The sequence below is a fragment of the Artemia franciscana genome, chromosome 8, assembly GCF_032884065.1.
Source record: "Artemia franciscana chromosome 8, ASM3288406v1, whole genome shotgun sequence".
Lineage (NCBI taxonomy): Eukaryota > Metazoa > Arthropoda > Branchiopoda > Anostraca > Artemiidae > Artemia > Artemia franciscana.
Window position 1 is genome coordinate 22,425,095 of NC_088870.1, and position 27,092 is coordinate 22,452,186.

The 27,092-nt window shown below is 36.2% G+C and overlaps 1 protein-coding gene across 3 annotated transcripts in view; it reads right to left on the minus strand.

Annotated features, from left to right (window-relative positions):
• The window catches only part of LOC136030151 (eukaryotic translation initiation factor 4 gamma 3-like), a 119,685-nt gene that overhangs the window by 25,879 nt on the left and 66,714 nt on the right, over nucleotides 1-27,092 (minus strand). For all 3 annotated transcript variants that reach the window (XM_065708855.1, XM_065708854.1, XM_065708857.1), the window contains one exon: nucleotides 16,412-16,603. In XM_065708855.1, the coding sequence (XP_065564927.1) occupies nucleotides 16,412-16,603 (192 nt within the window). The remainder of the gene's footprint in view (nucleotides 1-16,411; nucleotides 16,604-27,092) is intronic.

Genomic DNA, 27,092 nt, shown 5'->3' on the forward strand with positions numbered 1-27,092 from the left:
GGTCTACGAAAATTAAGTTTAGCCAGGAATTAGTTTTTTCGAGGATTTTCCCGATATGGACAATAAGAGAAAAGAGGTAGTGGGAAGTAGAAGTTGATTTTAGGTTTCCGAATTGCTTCAGGTCAGTAAGAGGTAGGATTTTTTCCTTTAGAAGATCTGCAAGGAATGATTCATACAATTTTGAAAAAGTAGGAGTAAGTGTAATATGTCGAACCCCTTCAAAGCCAGGCTTTCCGTTTTTCTTTTTTAAAGGGTCATTGATACCCTGTTTCAAAATTGTTGGAATTTGCCCAGACTTAGTAATTTCGTCAAACAGGACAGACAAGGGCATAGACAGGAAGTCACCGAAGGCTGTAATAAGAGGAAACGGGATACCCAAAGGACAAACACTTGTCTTTCATAGTTTATAAATTCTTCTTTCAATCTCAGACGGGTAAATAGTCGGGAAAAAGGGGGATGGGGCTCCCGTTGGTAGTTGGATTGGCAATGCTGGAAGGCTTTCGACAATGGAAGCGAGAAATTTATTTAGACTATATATAGTAACATCAGGGGGCTCTGGTAAATGAAATTAAGCTGGTCAAGACTCCTGCCAAATAGCTTTTTAACCTCAGAATCCCAGTTTTTTGGCTTATTAGTGAACAATTCCTCGATCTTATTTTTGTAGTAAGATCGTGCCAATTTACCAATTACGCTTTTAATTAATTTTCTTAGTATATTAGCTTTATCGAGTTTACCATTTTGAAACAGCTTCAATCTGGTTCTAATTAGTGTTTTTATTGTTTGATTAATAAGGGGTTTATCACTTGAGAACCTTTTAAACCTTTTCTTTGGGAAACTAATTTGATATTTACTAATTAGCTTTTTATGAAACGTGGCTGTTTTCTCATCAAGGTTTTGTAAACTATAAATGCCGGACCAATCTTCAGTACTGAGCCAGATACAGAAAGATAGAAGACCAGAATTTTGAAGAGGGCGGTAAGTGCTATAAGCTATTGAGAAAGTATGCTTAAAATTTGAGGAGGGGGACAAAAGAATGGAAAGATGATAACTCCCACCTAATGGGGGCGAAGTTGAGGGAGGGCTGTAAAAATTGTACATATTAGTTAAAATAGCATCAAGAGAGGTATTTCCCCGAGTCGTCGGTGTTTAAACAATTTGCTTTGCTTTAAGTGAAGCAAAAAGGAATCCATTTTAAGGTCGTTGGCATCACCAACTAAAAAAAGGGCAGCATTGGGGTACTTAGAAATAACAAAATCAGCACTTGCCTATAATTGCCGGATAAAATTATGTTTTAACTCCATATTTTTATTTGGGGAGTAATAGAAAACAGCTATTGCAATAATACTAAGTGGACGAGGGATAACTTTTGGTCTAACACTTAGCCAGAGGATTTCATCATACACGGAGAAGTTAGGGACTTGAATAACCTTTGGGTAAAGGTGACTCTTACTTGCAAACAAAACTCCTCCACCTTTTTTCCCGAGTGGGTGGTCTGAAGGACGGAGTTTAATAAACTCTGAATAATTTGTCAGGCGTAGGGACCCTGGGTCATGGGATTGAACTTTAGTAACAGCTATAATATCTATCGAATTTGATTCTGAAATCACCTCGAGTTCAATAAGCTTTTCAAAATTAAGACTTTCAGCATTAGTAACTAAAAGTTTAGAAAAAACAAACCGATTGGGGAATCGCGACAGGGAGACTTGATGGGTCTGAGAATTTCCTGGGTAGGGTTTTAATTTAATTTTATTACACTTTTGAGAAGAAGAGTAGGAAAAGGATTTGTTTTGGGGATTTGGATGTGGGGGGACGAGTGGGGATATGGACGAAGCACGATGACTTATTATATGACAGTTGTTGAATGCAAAAAGTCTCAGACTTGAGTCACGTTTACAGGGTAGGCACGAGGGATAAAACAAATGGGCTGGGGGTGGGGTTTCGTAAGGTGCTGGGAAAGGGTGTCTGGCTGGGAATAGTGATTCATGTCCGTCAGGAAATTGCTGGTTTGTGGCAGAGAAGGGAGGGTATGGGGCAGCATACTGTAAGGGGGAAGGAAATAGGACTTCTGTATACGGAGGAAATAACAAGGGGTAAGGGGGGTATGTAATCGGGAAGGGTTTATTAATTGTTTAGCTGAAAAGTATGGGGATAAGAATGGAAGTCAACGGTCGCCTGGCCAAGGGGAGGAGGGGGTCGTAAGTGCTTTTGACGCTGCCCTAACAAAGGTTGGGTTTTAAACCTACCCCCCCGCGACTGATGATACATGAGCAAAATTACACGATTAAAAAAGTTTAGTAAATTTAGCAGGATTAAGGTGGCTTCTGGGCAGCCAAGTTTTGTGGAACCTACTACGACCTTTAATGGGCGATTCAATATTAGCTTTTGTACAGCCAGAGCACCTTCCACTTGATATTATAACAAAATATTTTACTAAACCGATTTATAATAGTACTGAACCAACTACGAAAAGGCCTTTGAGACAGGCTGCTAAACAAGCAAGATTAGCTTTAAAAAATTGCATCTAATCATTTTATTCTCTTCAGTTTGAATGAGCTATATTCTCATTTCATTCTTTTCGCCAGTCCTGGTTGAACTTCGTTGAAGTAAGGATGCTAGGGCTATTTTTAAAAAAAAAATTAAAAAGATTTTTTAATTATTCACTTTTAATCCTCACAATTTGATGTAAGTTCTTTTATATATATATATATATATATATATATATATATATATATATATATATATATATATATATATATATATATATATATATATATATATATATATATATATAGTTCCTCTCTTATTCTTGTATTGTGCTGAAGACAGCCCATGGACATAGGGCCGAAATATCTACAGAAATAATTTCCACTGTCTTGAAATTTCCCCTATTGTCTCTATGTTGTATTTGTTTGATATTTAGAATTACTAGAAATATATCTAGTATCTAAGAAGTTAAAACACACATTAGGTTTATTACGCGTAAAATCATTAAGCTCATTTTTTGAATATTTGATTGCATTATGTAAGAATTTTCGCTTGTCAGTTCAATTGCATTGTCACTTTTAAAAGATTTGTCGTTAACTCTGGATTTCAACAATAGATTATCTTCGGTTGAAGCGAGGTCAGTATGATTAGGTTGCGTAACTTTTTTAATCACTTGAAAAAATTTTGACGAAGGAAGTACACTAGCACTTTTACACGTACAACGAAACTGCGGATTTTCAACGCTCTAGTCGCTTCAGTGATGCTTTACGGAGCTGAGACATGGCAAACATCAGCTGCAACCCTCAAGAAAACAGACGTATTTCATACAAAGAGCCTGAGGAGGATTAAGGGCCTACGATGGTCCGACTTCGTTAGCAATGAAAAGCTTCTGCAGCTCACAAAGCAGTCTTGGTTTTCGATTCAAGCAGCCGATAGAACCTTACGATGGTTCGGGCATTCTTTGAATGCCACCACATCTACCCGCAAATATGTTTTATGACTTTGACCCTATCAAAGTTGGTTGGAAGCGACCTCGCGGCCGACCAAAGAAACGTTGGTCCGACAGCCTTTCCGAGTTCTTGGCGATGGCAAACATCAGACAAGGCGAAGAGCAAATACTCGCAATGGACCGAAGTGGGTGGAGGAGGCAGACGTCACTCTCTACGCCGAGCAGTACCCAGCAGGAGACTTAAGTCAAGCAAGTAATTAAGTCAATAGTAATGGCAATCCAGTGAGTGCAGACATCATGAACGATTATTTTACTTCAACTTGTAAAGCTCACCCGCCACTCCAAAATATGCCGGCCAACAGTGCAGTGTGTGACATTCAGACCCCAAAATTTTCTCAAAAATTTTTGAAAGTTTTATTTACAATTTCCTCTTTGACGATATTCAAGTAAAAATTAGCCCAAATCAGTTTGGCTTTAGGCCGAATCATAGCACCACACATTCTCAAGGAGGCACACTCGTGCCTCTATAAAGAGGCGACACACGACAATGTTAAGCGATCTTCGGTTCCAGTGGTTGCAGAGAGATGGGGAGGGATGCATGTCGTAGCCGGAGCTCCAGCTAAGAGACCTGCAAAATTTCATCCCCCTCCAACCTTTCCTTCATGGGGAAAATCTGGCCGAAAGTTTCGACCCGTCAAAACCAGCCCACCTTTAACGTTGTCCGATCGGGCTGAAATTCACAAGTTAAGGTCCCCTAGGGCCCAGGAGCTTATCCGAGAAATTTCAGCTTGATCCGATAACTCCTTCCTTGTTTTTCAAAAACCACGCATAGCCACTTAAAATTCATTTACTTTTTTTTCCTAGACGCCTAAAGGTCACATCCGACATCGGATCTGGGTGTGCGAAGACTCATTCAATGCGGAATTCTCCGAGTAATTTTCCTGGAAAGTTTCGTAGGAAAATATTAACCCCCCGAAAGTTTCGACCCTCCGACCCCCCCCCCCTTTTAACGTTGGGCTGAAATTCACAAATTAAGGTCCTCTAAGGCCCAGGAGCTTATCCGCGAAATTTCAGCTCGATCCGATAACTCCTTCCCTGTTTTCCAGAAACTACGCATTAGCTATTTAATTAACGGATTTCCCCATAAGAGCCCATGTTAATTTTTGAAATTCTTAAAAGTCATTTTTAACTGTTGGCTCACGTTAACTGTTAGCTACCCCGTTAGCACAGTCGGAAGAGCGTGGGACTTTTAATCTTAAGGTCAAGGGTTCAAGTCCCTTATTGGGCGTTTCCCAATAAGGGAAACGCCCAATAAGGGAAACGTTAACTCCTTCCCTGTTTTCCAGAAACTACGCATTAGCTATTTAATTAACGGATTTCCCCATAAGAGCCCATGTTAATTTTTGAAATTCTTAAAAGTCATTTTTAACTGTTGGCTCACGTTAACTGTTAGCTACCCGGTTAGCACAGTCGGAAGAGCGTGGGACTTTTAATCTTAAGGTCAAGGGTTCAAGTCCCTTATTGGGCGGTTTTTTTCACAAAATATGAAAAAAAACTTCGTTTTCTTAAAGAGTTAAAGAGGCTGCGTCCCAAAGTCGAACCTTAAAACGTACAGGAATTAGGAGAGACAGTCCTAATTCCTGTACGAGGAGTACAGGAATTATTAAATTACATCCAAAATGGATTGTAGAAAAACGTACAGAAATGATATGAAAAAACCTTCGTTTTCTTAAAGAGTTAAAGAGGCTGCGTCCCAAAGTCGAACCTTAAATCGCACAGGAATTAGGAGAGGCAGTTAGGGGGCTGCCGCCCCCCAAACCCCCCACTTTTAAAGACTCTTTTGTACAGGTTTTTTGTTTTTTGCTAACCCCCCGCTCTTGGCTTCGGAAAGGCCCTCTTTGAATTAAAAAATAATTGAAATGACTGAATAATGGAATAACTTCGAAAAATGTTAAACACAAAAGGACAGGAGAACCATTGCGCCGAAACTAGTAATTAGTAACAATGAAGTCCCCCCACAACAAAAAACCTGTACAAAAGAGTCTTTAAAAGCGGTGGGTTGGGGGGGCGGCAGCCCCCCAACTGCCTCTCCTAATTCCTGTGCGTTTTAAGGTTCGACTTTGGGACGCAACCTCTTTAACCCTTTAAGAAAACGAAGCTTTTTTCATATTATTTATGTTATATAATTGACACTGTTTTCAAACATCTCGAGTTAAGTAGTTCCTACGTTGAGGCTGTTTTTGCTGATATTAGTAAAGCCTTTGACAACTTGGATCATCAGACAGTTATTAATAATGCAAGGGCTTTAGGTGTCAGAGATTTTGTTTTACGTATAATAGCTAGTTTTTTATCTGGTCGTGAGCAATGTGTAGTCCTCCCTAACGGAGAATTATCAGATACTACCTCGATTTTCTGTGGAGCACCCCAAGGGACTAAATTGGGTTCTTTTGCATTCTTAATTGTTTTTAACAATGTTTTACCAAACTTTTACAACACTTTTAAATTTGCGGATGATTTGACATTACTTAACCTTTTTCAAACCTCAAAAACTTTGGGCGTTAACTTGACTCACTCATTATATAAGACCTTGTCTTGAATACGCTTGCCCTGTCTGGCACCCTGGATTGACCAAATCCCAATGTTCTAAAATTGAAAGCATTCAAAAAAGAGCTATAAAAATTATACTGGGGACGTCCTATACTACTTATGATGAAGGTTTGGCTAGACTTGAACTCACTACAGTGGAATCACGACGTCACTTCCTTACCATGAACTTCGGGCACAAATGCCTTAGTACTGACTATTATCGACGTCTTCTTCCCCCCTTCAAAGAAAACCCCCCAATCCTTTCCAATACAAGACTTAATGCTCGTAGAGCTCCAAATACTCAACTTGACTTGTGTCCCCAAATGTTGACAATGAGGTACAAAAACTCTTTCGTTCCCTATTTTGCTTCGCATTTTAATAGTTGATTTAACTTTGTAGCTATGTTTATCCCTTAACATTTATTTTATCATTGTAATTTTAATTGTTTAGACGTGCTTATGCTAGCTTGTGTGCTATATTAGCCAAGAAATCACATTCTATTCTATTCTAAACGCACTAGCGTTTTTTGCATTGCATGTCAACTCATCTTTACTGAAGCAAGAAATATGTGGGGTAATTTGGGGTTGAGGGTAGGTGGCAATTTTTGCAGAATCAATCGATACAGGGGAACATTCTTATCATTATTCGAAACACGAGGTATGGATAGGGAATTAACAATACTAATATGAACGATCACTTCCAGTTGATTATCATTGGAATATGTTGAATTTTCTTCAATAGAAAAAAGGTAGGATTTTTTAACCTCGGGTGGTTGGATCACTTTAGGTTGGTTATCGTTGGTAATAATCTCGTCATTTACGACCATTGTTGATCGGCACTGTACGCATAACCATTTATGGGTTTTTAGGCTACTGCTTTTTGTGGTGCCAGCACAAGCTGGGTGCAACCATGCATTGCACTTAGAACACTGGAATGACCCACTTCCACATTTTCTGTAGCAATCATTACAAGGATGGGGCATTCTAGGCTAAGGAACAAAAACAAGACACAGTCCTTGAATTAGAAACTATATCTTCAACTGAAACTGGGTTGCCTAGGCCAGGATCAGCACTGATGCTTGCTAGAGAAAAGTTCAACAAGGCTGATCTCGCGTCTTCACTTAAAAATCACAGGTGTCATTCATTCAAATAGAGACGTCTTGACAGGTCAAGATCTAAATGAAGACTGAAAAGCAAGGGATTCTCCGCAATCCCTCGCTCTTTACGCTAAAGTTTTTAATTATTTTAAAAAGTAGAACTGTGGCCAAGAGTCAAACTTTAGCGTAAAGAACGAGGGGTTGCGGAGGGGACAACCCATTTCATATACAGAGTAATTTCTGTTCGTTTTAAGTTTTAATGTCACTCCCTACTTTCAGTTAAAAAAACCTAGTTTTTTTTTATTTAATTTCTGAACGTTTTTGAATTAATGTATGTTTGATTTTGGCTCTCCGCACATAAACTATTAAAATTAAATTTGTATATTAATTTTTTTTTGGCTAAACGGCTTTCTCTAAGTTTTGATAAGACGATTTTGAGAAATAAGGGGTGGAGAAGGAGCCCTGTTGTCCTCCAATTTTTCGGTTACTTAGAAAGGCAACTAAAACTTATAAGTTTAGCAAACGTTTTTATTAGTAAAAAATATACGTAACTTAAGAAGTTACTTATATCAAGGAGACTCTATCATTCTTCTGGTTTTCAAAAAGGACTAAAGACAAAATGAAGCAATTATCGAAGGATCTTTCTCATCTCAATTGCTGTAAAAATATTTGTCATATTGCTACGTAATCGTTTTCGTATCCAGTACAAAGTGAAGACAAGGTCAAATCAAGTGAGTTTCAACCCAGGTATGGGAACAATCGACAAACCATTCGTCTTAAGACAAACTTTTGAACACTGGGCTAGACACCAGAAACCCACTGTACCTCTATTCATATATTTTATTACAGCTTCTGATTGTGTTTTAAGGGATGGGATCTGGAAGGCCATGAAATAGGATGGAGTACCAGATAACATAGTCAGACTTATCCAAGCACACCACAAACGTACGCAAGCCCAAATTCAGATTGGTGGGGAACTCTCCTCGGCATTCCAAATTTAGTTTTGAGACGCACTATACTAGGGAGCCCTTTCAAGAGATCTGAAACCATATACCCAGGGAAATTTCCTTGCATAGAGAAAAACATGCTTAAGAAACTCTGGACAATTTCATATCAGAATCCACTTTACAGAGCCAATTTCCCAATAAGTTTATCCTAGTTAATAACATAAACTTATGGAATAAACAAACGATTTGGAGATGTTTGCAGTACCAATACAACTATTTTCTGTACAATGGAATTCTATAAGCGTAGGGTTTTCATGATTTGCCACGGATAGACAGGGATTTAAAAATACTAGCAATGTTAACAGTCTAGATTCAGAAGGCCAATGGAACAGAATAAAAAACCATCCAACGCTAGATTACATTAATACTTTTTCTTTTCAGCACCATCGCCCATTTCTTCTACAATAAATTTCCCATACTCTCTGTTCTTAATCATAGTTAATTGTTTAGAATCAAAATTGTATTGAATCAAAATGCTTATTTCTACGACCGTAAGTTACCCATGCTCTTTGTTCTTTATCACATTTAATGGTAAAGAATCAAAATTTTGTATAATCACAATGCATATTTCTAGGACTGTAAGTTTCCCATACTATTGTTCTTTACCATAGTTAATTGTATGAAATCAAAATTTGAAAGAATCAAGATGCTTATTTTGACGACTATAATCTGCCCCTGCACATTGTTTTTTTTAACATATTTAATTGTATAGAATCAAAAGTCTTTAGAATCACAATGCTTATTTCTACGACTGTAAGTTACCCATACTCTTTGTTCTTTATCACATTTAATGGTAAAGAATCGAAATTTTGTATAATCACAATGCATATTTCTAGGACTGTAAGTTACCCATACTCTTTGTTCTTTACCATAGTTAATTGTATGAAATCAAAATTTGAAAGAATCAAGATGCTTATTTTGACGACTGTAATCTGCCCCTGCACCTTGTTTTTTTAACATATTTAATTGTATAGAATCAAAAGTCTTTAGAATCACAATGATTATTTCTACGACTGTAAGTTACCCATACTCTTTGTTCTTTATCACATTTAATGGTAAAGAATCAAAATTTTGTATAATCACAATGCATATTTCTAGGACTGTAAGTTACCCATACTCTTTGTTCTTTACCATAGTTAATTGTATGAAATCAAAATTTGAAAGAATCAAGATGTTTATTTTGACGACTATAATCTGCCCCTGCACATTGTTTTTTTAACATATTTAATTGTATAGAATCAAAAGTCTTTAGAATCACAATGCTTATTTCTACGACTATAAGTCACCTTTACTCTTTATTATTTACCATAGTTAATTGTATATAATCAAAAATGCATAGAATAACAATACTTATTTCTGCCCCTATAAATTACCCATACTCTTTGTTCTTTACCATAGTTAATTGTATGAAATCAAAATTTGAAAGAATCAAGATGTTTATTTTGACGACTATAATCTGCCCCTGCACATTGTTTTTTTTTAACATATTTAATTGTATAGAATCAAAAGTCTTTAGAATCACAATGCTTATTTCTACGACTATAAGTCACCTTTACTTTTTATTATTTACCATAGTTAATTGTATATAATCAAAATTGCATAGAATAACGATACTTATTTCTGCCCCTATAAATTACCCATACTCTTTGTTCTTCACCATATTTAATTGTAAAGAATCAAAACTGTATGGAATCACGATGGCTAATTCGACTAAAAAAGTTGCCATACTCTTTGTTCTTTGCCATAGATAATTGTATATAAATAAGAAATATATAGAATCACAATGTTTATTTCTACGACTATAAGTTACCAATACTCTTTGCTCTTTACCATAGTTAATTGTTTAGAATCGAAATTTCGTAGAATCAGAATGCTTATTTCTACAACTATTAAATAAAAAAAAGTTTTTTTTACTGAAAGTAAGGAGCGATATTAAAACTTAAAGCGAAAAAAAATTACCCCGTATATGAAAGGGGCTGTTCCCCTACGACTATATATTACCAACACTTTTTCTTCTTTACAATAGTCAATTGCATAGAATCAAAATTGAACAGAATTACGATGCTTGTTTCCACGACTATAGCTAGCCATACGCTTTGTTTTTTAACCCTAGTTAATTGTATAGAGTCGAAATTGTATAGAATCACAATACTTAACCCTTTCAGACCGTAACCAAAAATGAGTTGCGTAAAAATTCTGAAAATAGCAGAGAGTGATCCTGGAGGTTCAACTAGAACAGGTTTATTTTTCTTTAAATTTTTATTTCATTCCATATCCAAAATGTGAATGGTTACCATATGGTCACGTCAGGTATATACAGATACTATTTTAGGTGAAAATTTGTGAAACAGTTGCGATCTGAGTTCAAAGACAGTCAAACTTTGCGCTTCGAACACATGATTCGACTGGTTCCACCCCTAACGCACTTCTCATAGCGATACCTTCCCTTTTCAGTCGTATCCGGAAAATGCGAGGTCTGGTTAAACCTCATTGATTCCGAAGGCATCCCGTCTCGCGAGGTAGTCGTATTGCGCTTGGTCACTGATAAGAATGGTCTTCCAACTCGAGGACTTTGAGATACGCCAGTAAGAACCAACCCACGAGCAATGTCTATTTTGAAGTACAGCAGAGACATGTGCTGAACATTGATCTGCTTACACTGTTGGCGGTGTATCAGGCAGGCGTTGTTCACAGCCATGTCAAAGAAGTAGTACACAATCCTCATATACCATTTCTTAGAGCGAATGTCAGTCCTGTAAAGCTCCAGGAACATGTCAGCAAGATCTACGCTCCCCATTGATTTATTGTAGTTACGGACGATTCGGGGGCGATCAACTTCGACGTATTTCCGTGTTGTGCCATCCCATCTCTGACACTTATCAATTGGGGTGACTGCACAGTATGAAGAAGCCAAATGGACTGGTTTGTTGTCATACCATTTTACTACCGATACTTCTGAATGTCTTTCAAAACGGAAGTCCACTGATCCTTGTCCTTTCTTCTTCATGTTGGCGTCGGTATCTAGAACAGCGCCCCTCATTCTGTTGCTGCGTATCGTACCACATGACTCGATGCCATATTCAACCCAGAGCTTGTGAATGAGATCGATGCCAGTATAGAAGTTATCAAAGAACAACTTGAAGTTCATGAACGTTGGCAGATTTTCTACAAGCCGAAGGACGACGTCAGTACCTTGGCCAAGTTCAGAAATTTCAACCGCTCCTTTTCTTGTATATATCTCTATGTCATACACTATTCCGCTGATGCCGGCTCTATTGAAAACCTTTACACCCCACGAGTGGGGCTTGTCCTTCAAGTACTGTCGAAATCCAACTCTTCCTTTTAATGGGATCATCTGTTCGTCAATACTTTGGATCTCTTCAGGGTCTATTTTTTTCAGATTTTCCCTGAATGCGTCGTATAGTCTTCTGATCTTGAACAGTTTATCATGACCAACCTCCCCTTTCGGTATCATTAAAGTGTGATCGCAAATGTGGAAAAAAGACCTCAAGCTGATGAACCTATCTCTGCTCATGGTATCTGCCACCCGGGAATATCGTATTTCATTCTCCCATTACATTCTAATAGCCGGAAGTTTAAGAATGCTCATAAGCATTTGAACTCCAAGAAATCTGCGCAGCTCTTCAAGGGAAAGTTTCAGATCAAGATTCTTCTTTCTCATGGCATTCAGATTCATTTGGTCTACAATGTTTGAAAGAATGTCTTCTGTGATAAACATTCGGAAGAGATCAAAGGGCGTTTGTACCTCGTCATAGTGTGGCATAAAACCCTTCCATGTAATATTTCGAGGTTCGGGCTCCGTTTTTATCCACTTATGTTGCTTTGTCTCCTTTGCTACCTTCTTTTTTGCTACTGGTTTTGCCGTGACCTGAGGAGCATCAGTTAGAGTTACTAGACCGGCCACTGCTTGAGAAGGAGCATTTTTTTGAGCTGTTGCAAGGACAAAGGGTTCAGCAGGTGCAGTAACTGTTGCTGACTGTATTGCAGAAGAAGCTGACACTGGTGCTGATGATGTGCTTGAAGAACTGTTTGACGCTGTTGTATCATTCAAGCCCGGGAGAGGCAAATCGAATTGATCCGTGTCGTCGCCATTGTCTAACTCGAACCTGCCAAGCATTGCTAAAGGGATGTCGTCTGTGTGGTTGATATCTTCTTCATCTCTTCCGTCTTCATTGCCATAACAGTTGAGAGAACGTTAAGGCTGAAATTCTTGATCTGGATTGTCTGGTGCCCAGTTTGGGTCGTCGTCGTCGGAAGAGATATCGAGATCTGAATCACAATCAGGTATGAATAAAAGCCTTGCTGCTTCTTCTGCAGTCATTTTCTTGGTAACTTTTCTACTTCTTTCCTTGATCAGTCTCTCTTCCAAGGGCTTGGGACCATGACCTCTCATGGAGTCAGAGCTCGTGCTTGGATCAGCTGAAAAGAAATTCAAGGTAAGTGCATCACTAAATAATAATAGTATATTGCAATAAAATAGGCCATTGGCCTCAACACTTGCCTGAGGCATCCCACAAAATAGCTTTTTTACTCTTGTTTCAGTAAAAAGGAGGAACAGAAAGAAAATGTGCCTATTCCCTATCATAAAAAGGACTTGCTGCCTCGTTTGCTGTACAAATCTGCCTAGGTATGGTTTGGCACTGAATGCCTAACGTGACCATTTGGTAACCGATCGTGAGCAACCTTGTTTTGCGGCTAAACTACAGCTCAGAATTAGGCTAGTGATACCTCATTCGAAAGAACGCATTCTTAGCTACAAAATAAGATCATAATTAGGCTCTGAACCTACCAGAAACGTCCAGGTCATCGAGGTCGAAATCTGCACCTTTTCTCTTTTTCGACATTTTATGTTTTGTCTAAACTTGGACGCTCGCTCGACCGCTCGGGTAAAGTCTTGAGGGACAATAAATTCAAACGTGACAGAGTCAACCAAGCGCTATCTAGTGGAAAAGAAATCACGGTTGTGACTTTGTCGAGTCGAGAGAAAAAAAGGAGGCGAGCGGTATCCGTATGGTGACCACAGGCATGAAAGGGTTAAGTTATCCAAACTCTAAGTTCTTTACCATGAAAGTTCTTAAGTCAAACTGGCCAGCCATGACAAACAACAACAAAGAGATATAACATTCAATGAAAAGACAACAAAGAATACTGCGTCCAGCATAGTAAACAGATAAAAGACTATAACAACGCTTATATTTCGTGTGTGTGTAAATTAGGCGTCCTCAGCACAAAAGAAACAAGAACAAAAAATGAAAAAACTAAAATAAACTTAAAAACAAGTAAAAACACCACAAATATTAATAAAATATAGTTTTCAAAACCGATCCACGTAGGGAACAGAAGTTTTTAGAATCTCCTCGTTGAGAACACCAAACCGGCTACGTAAAACGTGTAAAAATTAAAATGAATTGAATTGTTCTGTTGCGAAATAATCCTCTTATAAGCTATTCTTGAGGTAATTCTTGTTGGTCTAGTAAGAAATCTCGTCTCCTTGTTATTCTGTAAAATTTTAATTTTTCTACTGAGCAATGGCTCATTTTTCAAAAAGCTATCATAAATTAGGTCAATATTTAAATTTCCCGTGTCTCTATTTATTTTATTAGTCTCAATGCAATTTCTATAGCCTCCCTTGCCCACTAAGAAATACCTTTATTATTGTAAATAGCCGTAGCCTCAACAAACTGTACAAAATGTTCAGGATGTAAGAAAATATGCTCACTCAGAGCCAATAAAAGCTTTCTGGAGGATTGCTTAATTGTAGGTTTTTCTTTATTGTTTTGCGATGCTAAATAATTTCTTAAAGAAAACATTGGTGAGTTCCACCAATATAAAACTTCCAAAAAGGACAAGGAGTTTTGAACACCTGGCTATCTAAATTTCCCCAGGTTAAAGCCTTCCCTGAATTAGGGAGACTAAATATTAGTCTCATCGATTGGAAAAATGTATCAATGTTACGTTTGCTCACTATTAGCCTAATTATCTCTCCTAAAACAGGTGGTTAAGTTAAAGAAACCTTTAAACACACTTAATTTTAAAAAAATGCGAAACTCTAATAATTCTATTATTATGTTTAATACGTCTATTTTGTATTATTTTATCAATGCATTTGATTGAGTAGCTAATACAAAATGAAATATCCTTTAAATACAACAATTGAGAATCCAATGTGATGAGGGACTGTAACATCCACCAGTGAAACCAAAGTTCCTTGTTTCACTTAAACAGGGTGGCACGAATGAAAATTCAAATATCTATTATTATGCATTGGTTTTCTATATATTGAAAAACTAAAAGGAAATCACTTTTAAATTAATTTAATATAAAAAAGGTAGTTTTTTATTTTCCTCAAAAACTACTGTAAGTTTTACATTTTTATAAAAACTATTTAGATGTCTATGGGAATGGTCTAGGGAATCTAAATCATGTTTCCAAATCCAAACCATTTCATCCATGAATCTTCCCCTGAAACACGTGAAGAGTCTAAAACTGTGTATAACGGAGGTTTCAAAAGAGTCTCTGAGAAGATATGCCAACAAAAGAGAGAGGGTTGTCCCCATAGATAGACAAAAAATTTGTTTGTAATATTCTCATCTAAAACCAAAATAAAAAGAATATTCATTTACAAGGATAACCAGCTTCATGATTACATCAATATCTTAGCCCGCCATGTTTACATCCTGTATTATATCAAAGTGATTTTGTAAATTAATCCTTAATATATCTTTGGACTTTTTCGTATTTACACATTGAATTTTTCTTTTGGACTTCATATTACAATTTAAATGTATAGAAATCACATCAGAGCTGAAGAAAATTGAATTCTCCTCCACTGTAAGATTTTTCAACATATTAGCAAGATCACTCGAAATTTCAAAAATTATTTTTGTGTTCCTTGTTGTGATTTTTTAGGAATCATTGCCAACAATTACCACTTTTCCAATTTTTTAACAGGTGTCGAGAAAGTAGATATATTGGCACAGAGGGGGTTCCTGTATTATGAGCTTTGGATAGACCATAGATCTAGGGTCCGGAGGAATCTCTATGATAAAATCTCTTATAAAATTGTGGGGTAATGTGTAAAATGTTTTTCAGTGACTCCAATTCTTTTCTTGTCTCCTTTACATATTTATCCATAGGATCAAAATCCTGTTTTTTGTAAAAAATGGTTTCCAAAAAATGGTATTCATGATCATAAGCAATAGTACACACAGTTACAATAGTGTTGTTTTTATCTACTTTAGAGATAATAAAGGCCTTATCATTTGTCAAAGTAGAGAGTATTTTAGTGTCTTTTTTGTGATATATTTTTGAATTTTACTCGTAATAAAAATATTTAATTTCCCTACGATCGCGGCTCTAAATGGTTGAAGAGCCTCGAATTTATCAATAGAAACTATAACTCCTGACTCCACCTTGAAAATTATTTTTGACTAAGCAATCGATGTAGGAAAACGTAATTTAGAACGCTTCGACAAACTGCTCCTGTTGGCTACTAAGAGGTTTAGATGAAAAATTCTTAATACCATGACTGAGACAAAAGCGAGGATAAAAAACATGCGAATACTGGAACTTCTCAAACAAAAGTATTTTAAACTTGTCAGCCTTTGTCAGTTTTTGCTCAAAAATCACTTGACTTAAAGCCATCAGGCTTAATTTGTTTTTTTTTTGTTTTTTATTCATTTTCAATTCCAAAATGATATTTATCATAAAAGATATCAGAATTACTAATCCCTTCTTGTATTTTTTTTATGGAAATGTGTTGATTTAAAAAATTTGTATGTTATATTTACCAAAGAAAAATAATATTTGACAGAAGCTGCTTATTGTTGCCGGTTCAACTGACAAATGAAAGTTCTTAAGTAAAACTTGCCAGCCATTAAAAACAACAATAAAGAGAAATAAAACTCAATGAAAGGACATAAAATGAAACTTCTACTAGTAGAATGAAAAGATGAAAGACTAAAACAACGCGGATATTTCGCCTGTATGTAAACTAGGGGTCCTCAGCACAAAAGACACAAAGATGAAAAAAACAAAGATTAAAACAAAAAATTATATAAAACCACCATCAATATTAATAAAACACAGTTGTCGCGACCGATCCACATAAGAAACAGAAGCTATTAGAGTTACTTAGATGAGAAGACCAAAGGAACTAAGAATCAATGTGTAAAAATTGAAATGAATTCAATTATTGTGTTACGAAATTGTGTAGCATAATTGCATAGCATATTGAATAGCCTAATTGCATAGCATAAAACAGCCAACCTTGAATTCCAAAGCTTGTTCTTGTGTTTGAAACGTCAAGAGAGACCTGAAAATGGTCTTCATCTCCAGCCTGTACTTCAACACATTTATTTTCTTGTTTTTCCGCAATTATGTTTTGTTGCCTCAGTCGGTTTTTCTTTGCTTTTTTGTTTGGTTTTCTTAGTGCCTTTTGTTTGATCTCCATACAATGATCTGAAAACCCAACAGGAAAGTGAATAAACAAGATACAACAAATTGTGTCCTCTTCAAAACAAAATTAGCAAAAACAAACTAATAAAAGGCTCCATATAATCATTTTCAATGCAATAAAGTCTTAAAACTAATGAATAAAATGGCTTCATAATAATCACAGAAAACGAGTTTTACAACTGTCAACAAAATAAAGGTATGTAGCTCACAACTACGTTGAGCAGGATTGAAGAATTACTGACTTTTTCTTCTTTTTTGGGAACATTCCCTTGAACATTAAAATATTGAAGATTACAGTATAAAGCCCTGTCCTACATGCTGAGGGGAATTTCAAACTAAGATTATTTAGAAAAACCAATAATCGTTGAAAAAAATATTACCTATGAAGTAATGCTCTGGGGATTTCAGACCAAAAAGCATCATGAAATAGCCTTAAGAGGAAAGAATTACATATCATACTAATGCTGAATGGAGGGCATTCTAAAGAAGCGGCTGTATGCATTGAGGCAACCTGAACTGCTTAGCAAGTTTAAATTCAATTTAGAGCCAGGATGAAGTCACTGTTGTGAAGCCAGGTAGAACTTGTGAAAAAGCTACTTATTTTTTCCCGCTTTATGCTCGTGAAACATGGTCCTTGAAATTAGTGATGGACATAGTTTACAGATGCTATCTCCAATACATTTACAATTTTAATATACTTGATCAAAAAAATCAAATGAAGCGATGAGAAAGTGATTGAGATGGTAGGAAGTATCTTTAGAGTTATAAAAATGAACGAGTCAATCTTCATAATTATACGTTGTGTCAACCTGTGGAACAAAACAGAGATATGCTGAATTGTAAAGAGAAAAACAGAAAAAAAAAGGATTGTTAGAAGAAAAAGAGAGGTGCGAAGGTAATATGGCCAGTAAGAAAAACTTTTCCAATGAAAATAGTGCTTCTCCTCAAGCTCTTTGGCTGAACGATTTCGTGGAGCTATCAGCATATTCAGTTTTTCTCTTCTCTATTTTTTTTAAATGTCTTAGTCCTAAATCCTTCAACTCCGCCTTAAAAATATCAGGAAATTGAATTAAAATTCTGTTGGACAGTTCATAAGAATGTGTCACCCTGCTGGCTATCTTAGGTCCCAGCCCTTAGTTGACGAAAGTGAGCAATCTTACTCCTTTTGTGTCAACTGTTGCCTGATAATTAAAAAGTGATTTTTTTCTTATTTAATGATTATCCCTAAATTTGAAATGTACCAGGGAAGCTCATCAAAACCGATTGTTTCAGGTCTGTTAACGATATTTCCCTGAGAATGCTCATACACTCCCCCAAAGCATCAGAGTACTGGTTTTCAATGGTTGATGTGAGGGCAAGCTAAAGAAGTTAGCCCGTAAGAAGAAGTAGATGTTAGTCAAGTTCTTAGCAACAGTACTAAGTATGAGGTTCATTGAGGAAGTTACACCTTAGCACCGTATGCTATATCATGGCCAAAATTGGCATACGAGTTGAGCCTTAACAATAATAATTTATTTATCACCCGCTTATTTTAACAATTTAAACAGAGTAAAAACCAAAAAGGAAAGAAAAACAAAAGAACACAGACAATTTAATCTCATCATCGGTAGGCAAGGACCCAAGCGTTGACAGGCATAAGCACCTAAGCATAGTTTTTAGAAATATAAATAATATCAGTGTCACAAAACTTTCTAATAATCTTCTGGTTTCTATAAGAACGTGGCAGATACAATAAATATTTGCAACAAAAAAAATACAGAACTCTGATGTTTCTTAAATCTTGATTATTGAAAATAGGGTGCAAACCGGACAGAAACAATATAGACTGAACACAATATGAAGAATAAAGTCTGGATACAAACTCTTGTGAAAATCTTTATAGGTTTGGGACAACTTCTACGTACCCAATTTTAGGTTTACTTTCAATATCATTAAGCCCACAAAGTTGAAAAGCCTTTAAAGAATACCAAATTTGGCCATAGCATATTGAATCAAATGCTTTTGAAACATATAGTGCACAAAAAAGAACCACAAAAACATTTTTATGTGCTTCAAGTAATAGCAAAGCTAGAGCCCAATGAACATTTTGGCATCCTATAATTATACGGCTTGAAGTCAAACTAATCATACATAAAATCTGCTTTAGACAAGAAATCAGGGAGCAAAACTTATTAAAATACTCTACTTAAAGCGCAAGCAACCATAATAGGCCCATACGAAGCGCAAGCTATTGGACCCTTCCCATGCTTAAAAATTGACGTGATGTTACCAAATGAAACAGAATCAGGGACTAAAGACGAGCGTAAACACAGCTGGAAGAATACCTGGAAGTGATAAACTAATTCGTCCGAATAGGTATTGAGGTGAAAAGCACTGATGTCATCGACACCACAAGATTTTAATTTAGTATCTCCACATTTATTTTGACACGGTCAATACAAATGGGTGTTAAATGACCTTGAAATATTTTCTTCCACAACAGATTAGAACAGAGGATGGCAAAATGAGAATGAATCACATATATAACTGTATCGAAAATCTTACTATAATGACTGGTCCATGATATATTCAGGATTTGATTGGCCATAGAGGATGAATCGACCTCCGCGACATTAATCATTTAATGTCATTAAATTAATTTCTGTCATTAAATTAATTTAAATCATTTAATGTCATTTAATGCCAGTGACATTTTCACTGGCTAGGAGTCATAGCAAGTTCGGCCTCTCTCTTCAACGATAACGTTCAAAATTCAGCTTTGTTCTTTGTTTAATATCGAGAACATTACCCCTTACCGGGCAGCCGCAGGCTATTAATTTTTTTAGCCATAATTTAGCCCCTATATCCTATAGCTTTGAGCTCTGGGTCCTTCTTCCAAATTAAACTTATTGTCTGGGCTCGAAAGTGACATAAGGGAACAGGTGCTTCTTCAATTCTCTTAAACCACGACACAATGTGGCTATAATTTGTATGAAGTTGAATTCTGGATTGTGGGGATCCAACGCTTGTACAAAACAAATTAAAAGGGACTTTAATCGCTGATAGAAGGCTAGAAAGTGTAGAAAAATAAAAAGGCTAGTCAGTTGTGTTGCATTCTCTTTTGTAATTCCATTTTCTAGAATTAGGACGAAGGTTATTCTCTGTTGTAGTATTAAGGGTAACAATAAGGGACAGGGGGAGATGGTCATAATCACGTTTATCCTGATCAACATAGACTTCGCCACAGATGGGACCAGAAAAAACGATACAATCGTCAATGTCCAAAAGTGAGCCACTATTACATACCAATGGGAGGCATCTTTCTTCAAAATTTTGTAACTACTTGGTAATGAGTCTAAGAGAAGCTGAGTCAACACTAATGAAGAGCTAATATTACAGTCCATTCACCAATTAATAACCAGTCCTGTCCATTATTCTCAATCTCATTTAGAAGACTATTAATGCGCAAGATTTTGTGAATTTTTTAAAACTTCGGAGGGATTTCTGGTCACAGGGGAAATAAACATTAATGAGGACAAGGCTGGCAAGACAAATAGCAATATGACAATCACTCTCGAGATGACATGAAGGGGGAGGTGAAAACGACGTCTTTTTGTTAAACATGCTAGGCCACCTGATGGTCTGCCAGAGGTTTTGCGGGCACTTTTAGAAAAAACTAAATGTTTGTTACTTCTGCGTAGGGACTTTAAGCTTACTAAAAGTAGGAGACGTCCATGGAGGAATAAAACATCAAAATTTTCTAATTTTTGATGTAAAGAAATTTATTTATTCTTTATGCTTCATACCGTTAATATTGAACGAGCATATAGTGATGTTAGTACTAGCACTCATTTTCTTGTATATGATGACCGTTTCGACAAAAGTTCACCAAGGATTTGGTATTTTAATAAAAAGGACATGCGATTGCCTTGATAGTTCACACATCTTGGTGTGGCCTGGCACGAAGAATCAGGCAAGGATTCATGTTGCCCTGCAAAACGGGAGCAGTGTTTTTCTTTACCACAATTTGATTTTAAGTGAATAGGTGATTGGCAATCAGAGCATTTGGATGGGCGTTGGAATTCGTAAACTCGATATATCTCATACCAACTTTTATATCAAGTCGAAGTGCATTAGCGAGCACAGCAACATTTTAAAAAACGTTTTCTAACAGCCAAAGAATTGTCTATTCGTTTCGCATAAGTAGCACTACCGCATTTAATTAGCATCCCCCCCCCATGAAATAGGTTGATATACCCTTAGACTTAAGATATGAGGAGATGTGACGTCACTATCAAACAGTTCGTGGTAACGAACTGTAGTAAGGAGCGATCCGGCTCAATAGTTACCAAAACTCTAAAAAATTGAATTTTGATATCAATAGCTACACATCACAATAATCACAATAATCGCATTTTGATGCTGATTTTAAAAATATAAGTTTCATCAAGTTTAGTCTTAGCCATCAAAAGTTACGAGCCTGAGAAAATTTGCCTTTTGTAGAAAAACAGGAGGAAACACCCCCTTAAAGTCGTGGGATCTTAACTAAAATGACACCATCAGATTCAGCGTATCAGAGAACCCTACTGTAGAAGTTTCAAGCTCCTATCTACAAAAATGTGGAATTTTGCATTTTTTGCCAGAAGACAAATCACGGGTGCGTGTTTATTTGTTTGTTTGTTTGTTTGTTTTTCCCAGGGTCATCGTGTCGACCAAGTGGTCCCAGAGTGTCGCAAGATGGCTCATTCTAACGGAAATGAAAAGCTCTAGTGCATTTTTTAAGTGACCAAAAAAATTAGAGGGCATCTAGGCCCCCTCCCACGCTCATTTTTTTCCCAAAGTCAACAGATCAAAATTTTGAGATAGCCATTTTGCTTAGCATAGTCGAAAATCATAATAACTATGTTTTTTAAACACTTCAAAAAGTGTTTACATATAATAATGGTTATTGGGAAGTGTAGAGATTTTTTTGGTTTTGGGGGTAGGGCTGAGGGAGGGGGCTATGTGGGAGGATCTTTCCATGGAGAAATATGCCATGGGGGAAAAATATCACTGAAAAGGGCGCAGGACGAATCTGGTCACGTTAGAAACAAACGTCAAATTAAGAGCTGAATATACAATGCTGGGTGTTCGGAGCCTCTCTATTATGGAGTATAATTTGAAAAATTCAATGAAGAAGAAAAATTCAATGAAAGTATAAGAAGAAGAATTCAATGAAAAGGGCGCAGGATTTTCCAGCATTACTATAAAAAAAAAACAATGGAAAAAAAATGAAAACTTTTTTCAAATAAAAGTAAGGAATAGCATTGAAATTTAAAACGAAAAGAGATTATTACCTATATGAGGGGTTCTAAAAATACTTTAGCATACAGAGGAGGTATTTAGGAGGAGACAAATACCTCGTTCTTTATGCTAAAATATTTTTAGTGATTTCAACTATTTATTCTACGGCCTTTTTGATTCAGGGGTCATTCTTAAAGAATTGGGACAAAACTTGCGATTTAGTGTAAAGAGTGAGGTATTAAAAAGGGTAAAAACCCCCTCGTACACATAATAAAAATATAAGAATATAAAAGCTTGTTACGTAAGTTAATTCTTAAGTTACGTATATTTTTTACTAGTAAAAACGTTCGTTGAATATTAAAAGTTCTAGTAGCCTTTTTAAGTAACCGAAAAATTGGAGGGCAGCTAGGCCTCCTTCCAACCCCTTATTTCTCAAAATCGTCTGACCAAAACTAAGAGAAAGCCATTTAGCCAAAAAAATTAATATACTAATTTCATTTCTATAATTTATGTGCGGAGAGCCAAAATCAAACATGCATTAATTCAAAAACGTTTAGAAATTAAATAAGAAAAACTAGTTTTTTTAACTGAAAGTAAGGAGCGACATTAAAACTTAAAACGAACAGAAATTACTCCGTATATGAAATGGGTTGTCGCTAAAAAGGTGCACGCTCTTTACGCTAAAGTTTTTAATTGTTTTAAAAAGTAGAATTGTGGCAAAGAGTCAAACTTTAGCGTAAAGAGCGAGGGACTGCGGAGGGGACAACCCATTTCATATAAGGAGTAATTTCTGTTCGTTTTAAGTTTTAATGTCGCTCCTTACTTTCAGTTAAAAAAACTAGTTTTTTTATTTAATCTCTCATAACGGATGGAATGGTATTGCAAAAGTCCTTTGCAGTAATCTCACCAATTCGTACCACCAGAATATCGCCAGAGGGCTTAATGCTATGAATGCATTCATGACCTGGCATACAGTCTATTATTTTGAGATGCTTCGCATGATTGTTTACATTTAAATAAAAATATTCGTCTGATCATGATTCAGTTACTGAGGGCCGGAGATGCTAAGAGGAGGTAAATACAGTTTTAAGACGAAATCTTTTCATGAATTTGCTTAAGTTCCGATTTAATGCTTACAAACCTTAAGGCTAAGACAGAATAAGCAACAGCAGGAATAATAGGAACCAAAATTAGTAGGAAAAACCAAGTGGGCAAAATTATCACGTATGTCGGCAAAGACAAATTTTCGGTATCGCATTTCTGGAAGATCTCTATTATTTGCTTAATGTTACGGTAATTTGCTTGATCACTTTGGCGTCTTTGTGCGCATTCATCCTCATAAACACGAGAACAAAGTTCTATTTTAGCCGTCATAATAGACTTCTCATCGAAAAATCCAACAGCATGGTTAGCAAAAATTTGATCACTTACTCCTTCTAATTCACTTTTTGAATAATTAAATGACTTTAAAACATTAAAAATTACAATTTTAGTAAGTTTTTAAGCTATTTTCATGTGTACAACTTGTAATATTAAAAAAAAAAAATGTGAATTTGCTCTTCAAAGGAAATTAGAAGACAAAATTGACCATTGTAGTACTACTGCCACTAGTACTACTATCAATAAGATTAATTGTACTGAGGTAAACAATTCATCGACTGCTGAGGGAAATATCGGGATAAATCAAAACATACTAAGTGCATGTAAGTTATTGAAAAAGCCGTATCGGCAAAAAATATACATGGCTTAAAATACTACGTTAAAACTATCAGGTCACGTTGAGGGGATGTCAAATTAACCAAAATGGCACTATGTTAACACTCTCAATGCCACGACTACTAATACTATCAGACAGATCATTATTATTATTCCCAATTTTACTACTACTATTTTAGCTAATATCAAGGGTATAATCGTAAAATTATCAACATACTATGCGCAAGATGGTTGTCAAAAGGGTTTTACCGTAATATATAAAGAGCAGATTAGAATATTTTGTTCGAACTTTCAAGGTATATGGAAAGGAATGTGGAGTTAAATCCAAATACAATATATAAATGCTGGTTTTCAAACAGGCATATCAGCAATATCCCCCATCGCCTTAAGATATTAAGCTAAAATTTTCATGGATATTAATATTAGAGTTTCTTTTGCACCTACTTCTACTGCTATTACTGTTATTATTGAACTAAATCAAAATAGTTGAAGTACATCCAGGTTGTCAAATTAGTATAGGAGGGACATCTTAGGACTGAAATAGGGTATAGATTAGACACTTTCTGGGAAAGTTTATGCTTCTATAAAACTAAATTAATAGGCGCTATTTGTATGCTGCTTGTTAGCAGGGTGTTTGAAATATATTTCAAGGACGGCTGGGAGTAATAAGTTTAAACTTTCATAGCTACTACTACTACTCCTGCTACTACTACTAAAGAACTAAATCAAGAGGGATTAAGTGCTTGCAGGTTGTCAAAATAGCGTGGACACTATGTCTTAGGAACAGAAGAAGGTATTAAGTTTTTATTTCGTGGAAGTTTGAAAGGATACAATACTAAATCAAGAGGTCCTATTTGACTGTCAAAAAGGCATATTTTCAAAATGCCAGTAACAACTAGGAGTATTAAAGTTAAAATTTCTGAGTATGTTACTAAAAATGTTGAACTAAGTCAAGAGACAACATGTCATTCAAAGTTTGCTTTATGGGCGTATTTACAATATCGCTGTAACGTATAAAGATACCAAGTTGAAGCTTTCGGGGCTACATCTGGATTAGCTAAGGACATTAAGGTAAAATCTTTAGAGGATGCTGGGGTGTATGTTGAACAAAATCAAAACACACTAAATGCATTTAAGTTGTCAAAATAACACATCATCATTATCTAAGAAACGGCTGAGAGTATTAAAGTTAAACTTTCTGGCCTGCTACAGCCATGACTACTACTACCACTAATTCTTCTACGGCTATTATATATGCCACTATTGCTACTATTGCTACTGCTACTATTACTACTACCACTACTGTTGCGATGATTTACAACTTTGAATCCCTACATTTGTGTTTACTTAGGGCTGCAAAAACTTGCAACTGCGACTAACTAAGACAGCGACTCCACCTACTTGTGATCACGACTGTAATAGCTTGCAACTGTGATTACGATGACTGCGAATAATTCACGCAGTGACTGTAACTGTTTGTAACAACCACTACTTGCAAATTCTACCATCTACTACTACTACTAATAACTCACTGCAGCACCAAGCTGCCTGAGGCCAACACAGCTACGCACGCTCCTCCTCCAACCTAATCTATTTAAAGCCTCCCTCTTTACACCCTCCCAGGAAGTTTCCATTTCCTTTAAATCCTTATTTATGACATCCTCCCAACCCAGACAAGGACGACCTGCTTTCCGTGTAGCCCCAGACGGTTGGCCAAAAAGGACAATCTTCGGTAATCTGTCATCCTTCATCCGTAGAACGTGGCCTAGCCATCTCAACCTTTCTTTCATTATAGCCCCAGAAAGCGGGATTGAACCACACTTTTCGTATAGCCTACTGTTTGAAATACGGTCAGTCAGCCGGGTACCCAGAACAATCAGTAGGCAATTTCTCTGGAAAACATCTAGTAAATTTTCATCTGCTTTTCGGAGTGTCCATGCTTCAGAGCCATATTTGACCACCGTCATCACTGTAGCTTCCAATATTCTAATCTTGGTTTGTAGGCTTATCTTTCTATTCTTCCAAACTTTTTTTAACTGTGAAAAAACACCCTGAGCTTTAGCTATTCTACTTTTAACATCTTCACTGCTCCCACCATCTTTACTAATAATACTACCAAGGTAACTGAAGCTCCCAACCTGATCAATCTTTTCGTTACCTAAGGTCACCTGTTCATCTTCACTTATTCCTAACCTTAGTGACTTAGTCTTCTTAACATTAATTTTCAAGCCTATTTTAGCACCCTGAACTCGTAAAACCTCTAAAAATTCATTCATTTTGCTCACACTTTCATCTAATATGCTTAAATCATCAGCATAATCTAAGTCCAGGAGCGTTCTTCCTCCCCATTTGATTCCATGGTCTCCAATTGCCTTTCCTGTGCTCCTTAAGACGAAGTCCATCAAAATGATCCATATAAAGGGGGATAAAACACAACCCTGCTTAACTCCTGATTTAATACAAAACCAGTTGCTAACCTCATTTCCTACCTTAACCGCAGCAGTATTATTCTCGTACATAGCGCAAATCACTTTAATGTATTTTTCTGGTATACCATATAATGATAAGACCTTTGTTAACGCTGTTCTATCAACAGAATCGAAAGCTTGCTCATAATCGATAAAACCAAGGACCAAAGGTGTTTGACAACGAAGGGACTTCTCAATTATTAACCTAAGAGTGAAAACATGGTCGACACATCCTCTACCTTTTCTAAAACCGCATTGTTCTTCCCTTAAAACTTTGTCTACAGCATGTCTCAGTCTAAAAAGTATCATATTACTCAGTAATTTGCTACCTACAGAGACCAGACTAATGCCTCGATAATTCCGACATTCACTCTTGTCACCTTTCTTATACAGTGGTTTAATTAAGGTTTTCCTAAAATCATTGGGTACTTCCCCTTTTTTCAAAAATCATGTTCATAATCTTCAGTAGCTTATTCCTAACCTCAGAGCCACCATATTTAAGGAACTCATTAATCATACTATCAGCACCTGGGGCCTTATTATTTTTTAATCCTTCTAGTACTGTCGCTAATTCTTCCTCACTAAACAAATCTTCCTTCACATCCAAACGGCTATATCCAACTGCCAATTACAATTGTTTCTTCTGCTCCTACTAATACTAATGCTACTACTACTATTACTGCGACTAATACTACAACTACTACTTGCTACTACTACTTTTATTAGTACTACTCTAAGTACTACGACTACAACTACAACAGCTACTACTAATACTACTAATGAATGTAATAAAAAGAGTTTAATTAAATATAGGTTTTGAAAATGACACAGATGCAATATCTAAATATCTCAAGAATTGAATAGGCTATTAAGTTGAAACTTACAAGAAAAGTTGAGGGGGATGTAAAATAAATTAGAGTAAACTATGAGTATCCAGTTTTTCAAACCGGTGTCAGTGAGACATCTCAGGACAAACCAGAGGATTACGTTGAAGCCTCAGGGTATGTTTTTGGGGGTATCAAACTGAATTAAAAAGAACTATGTGC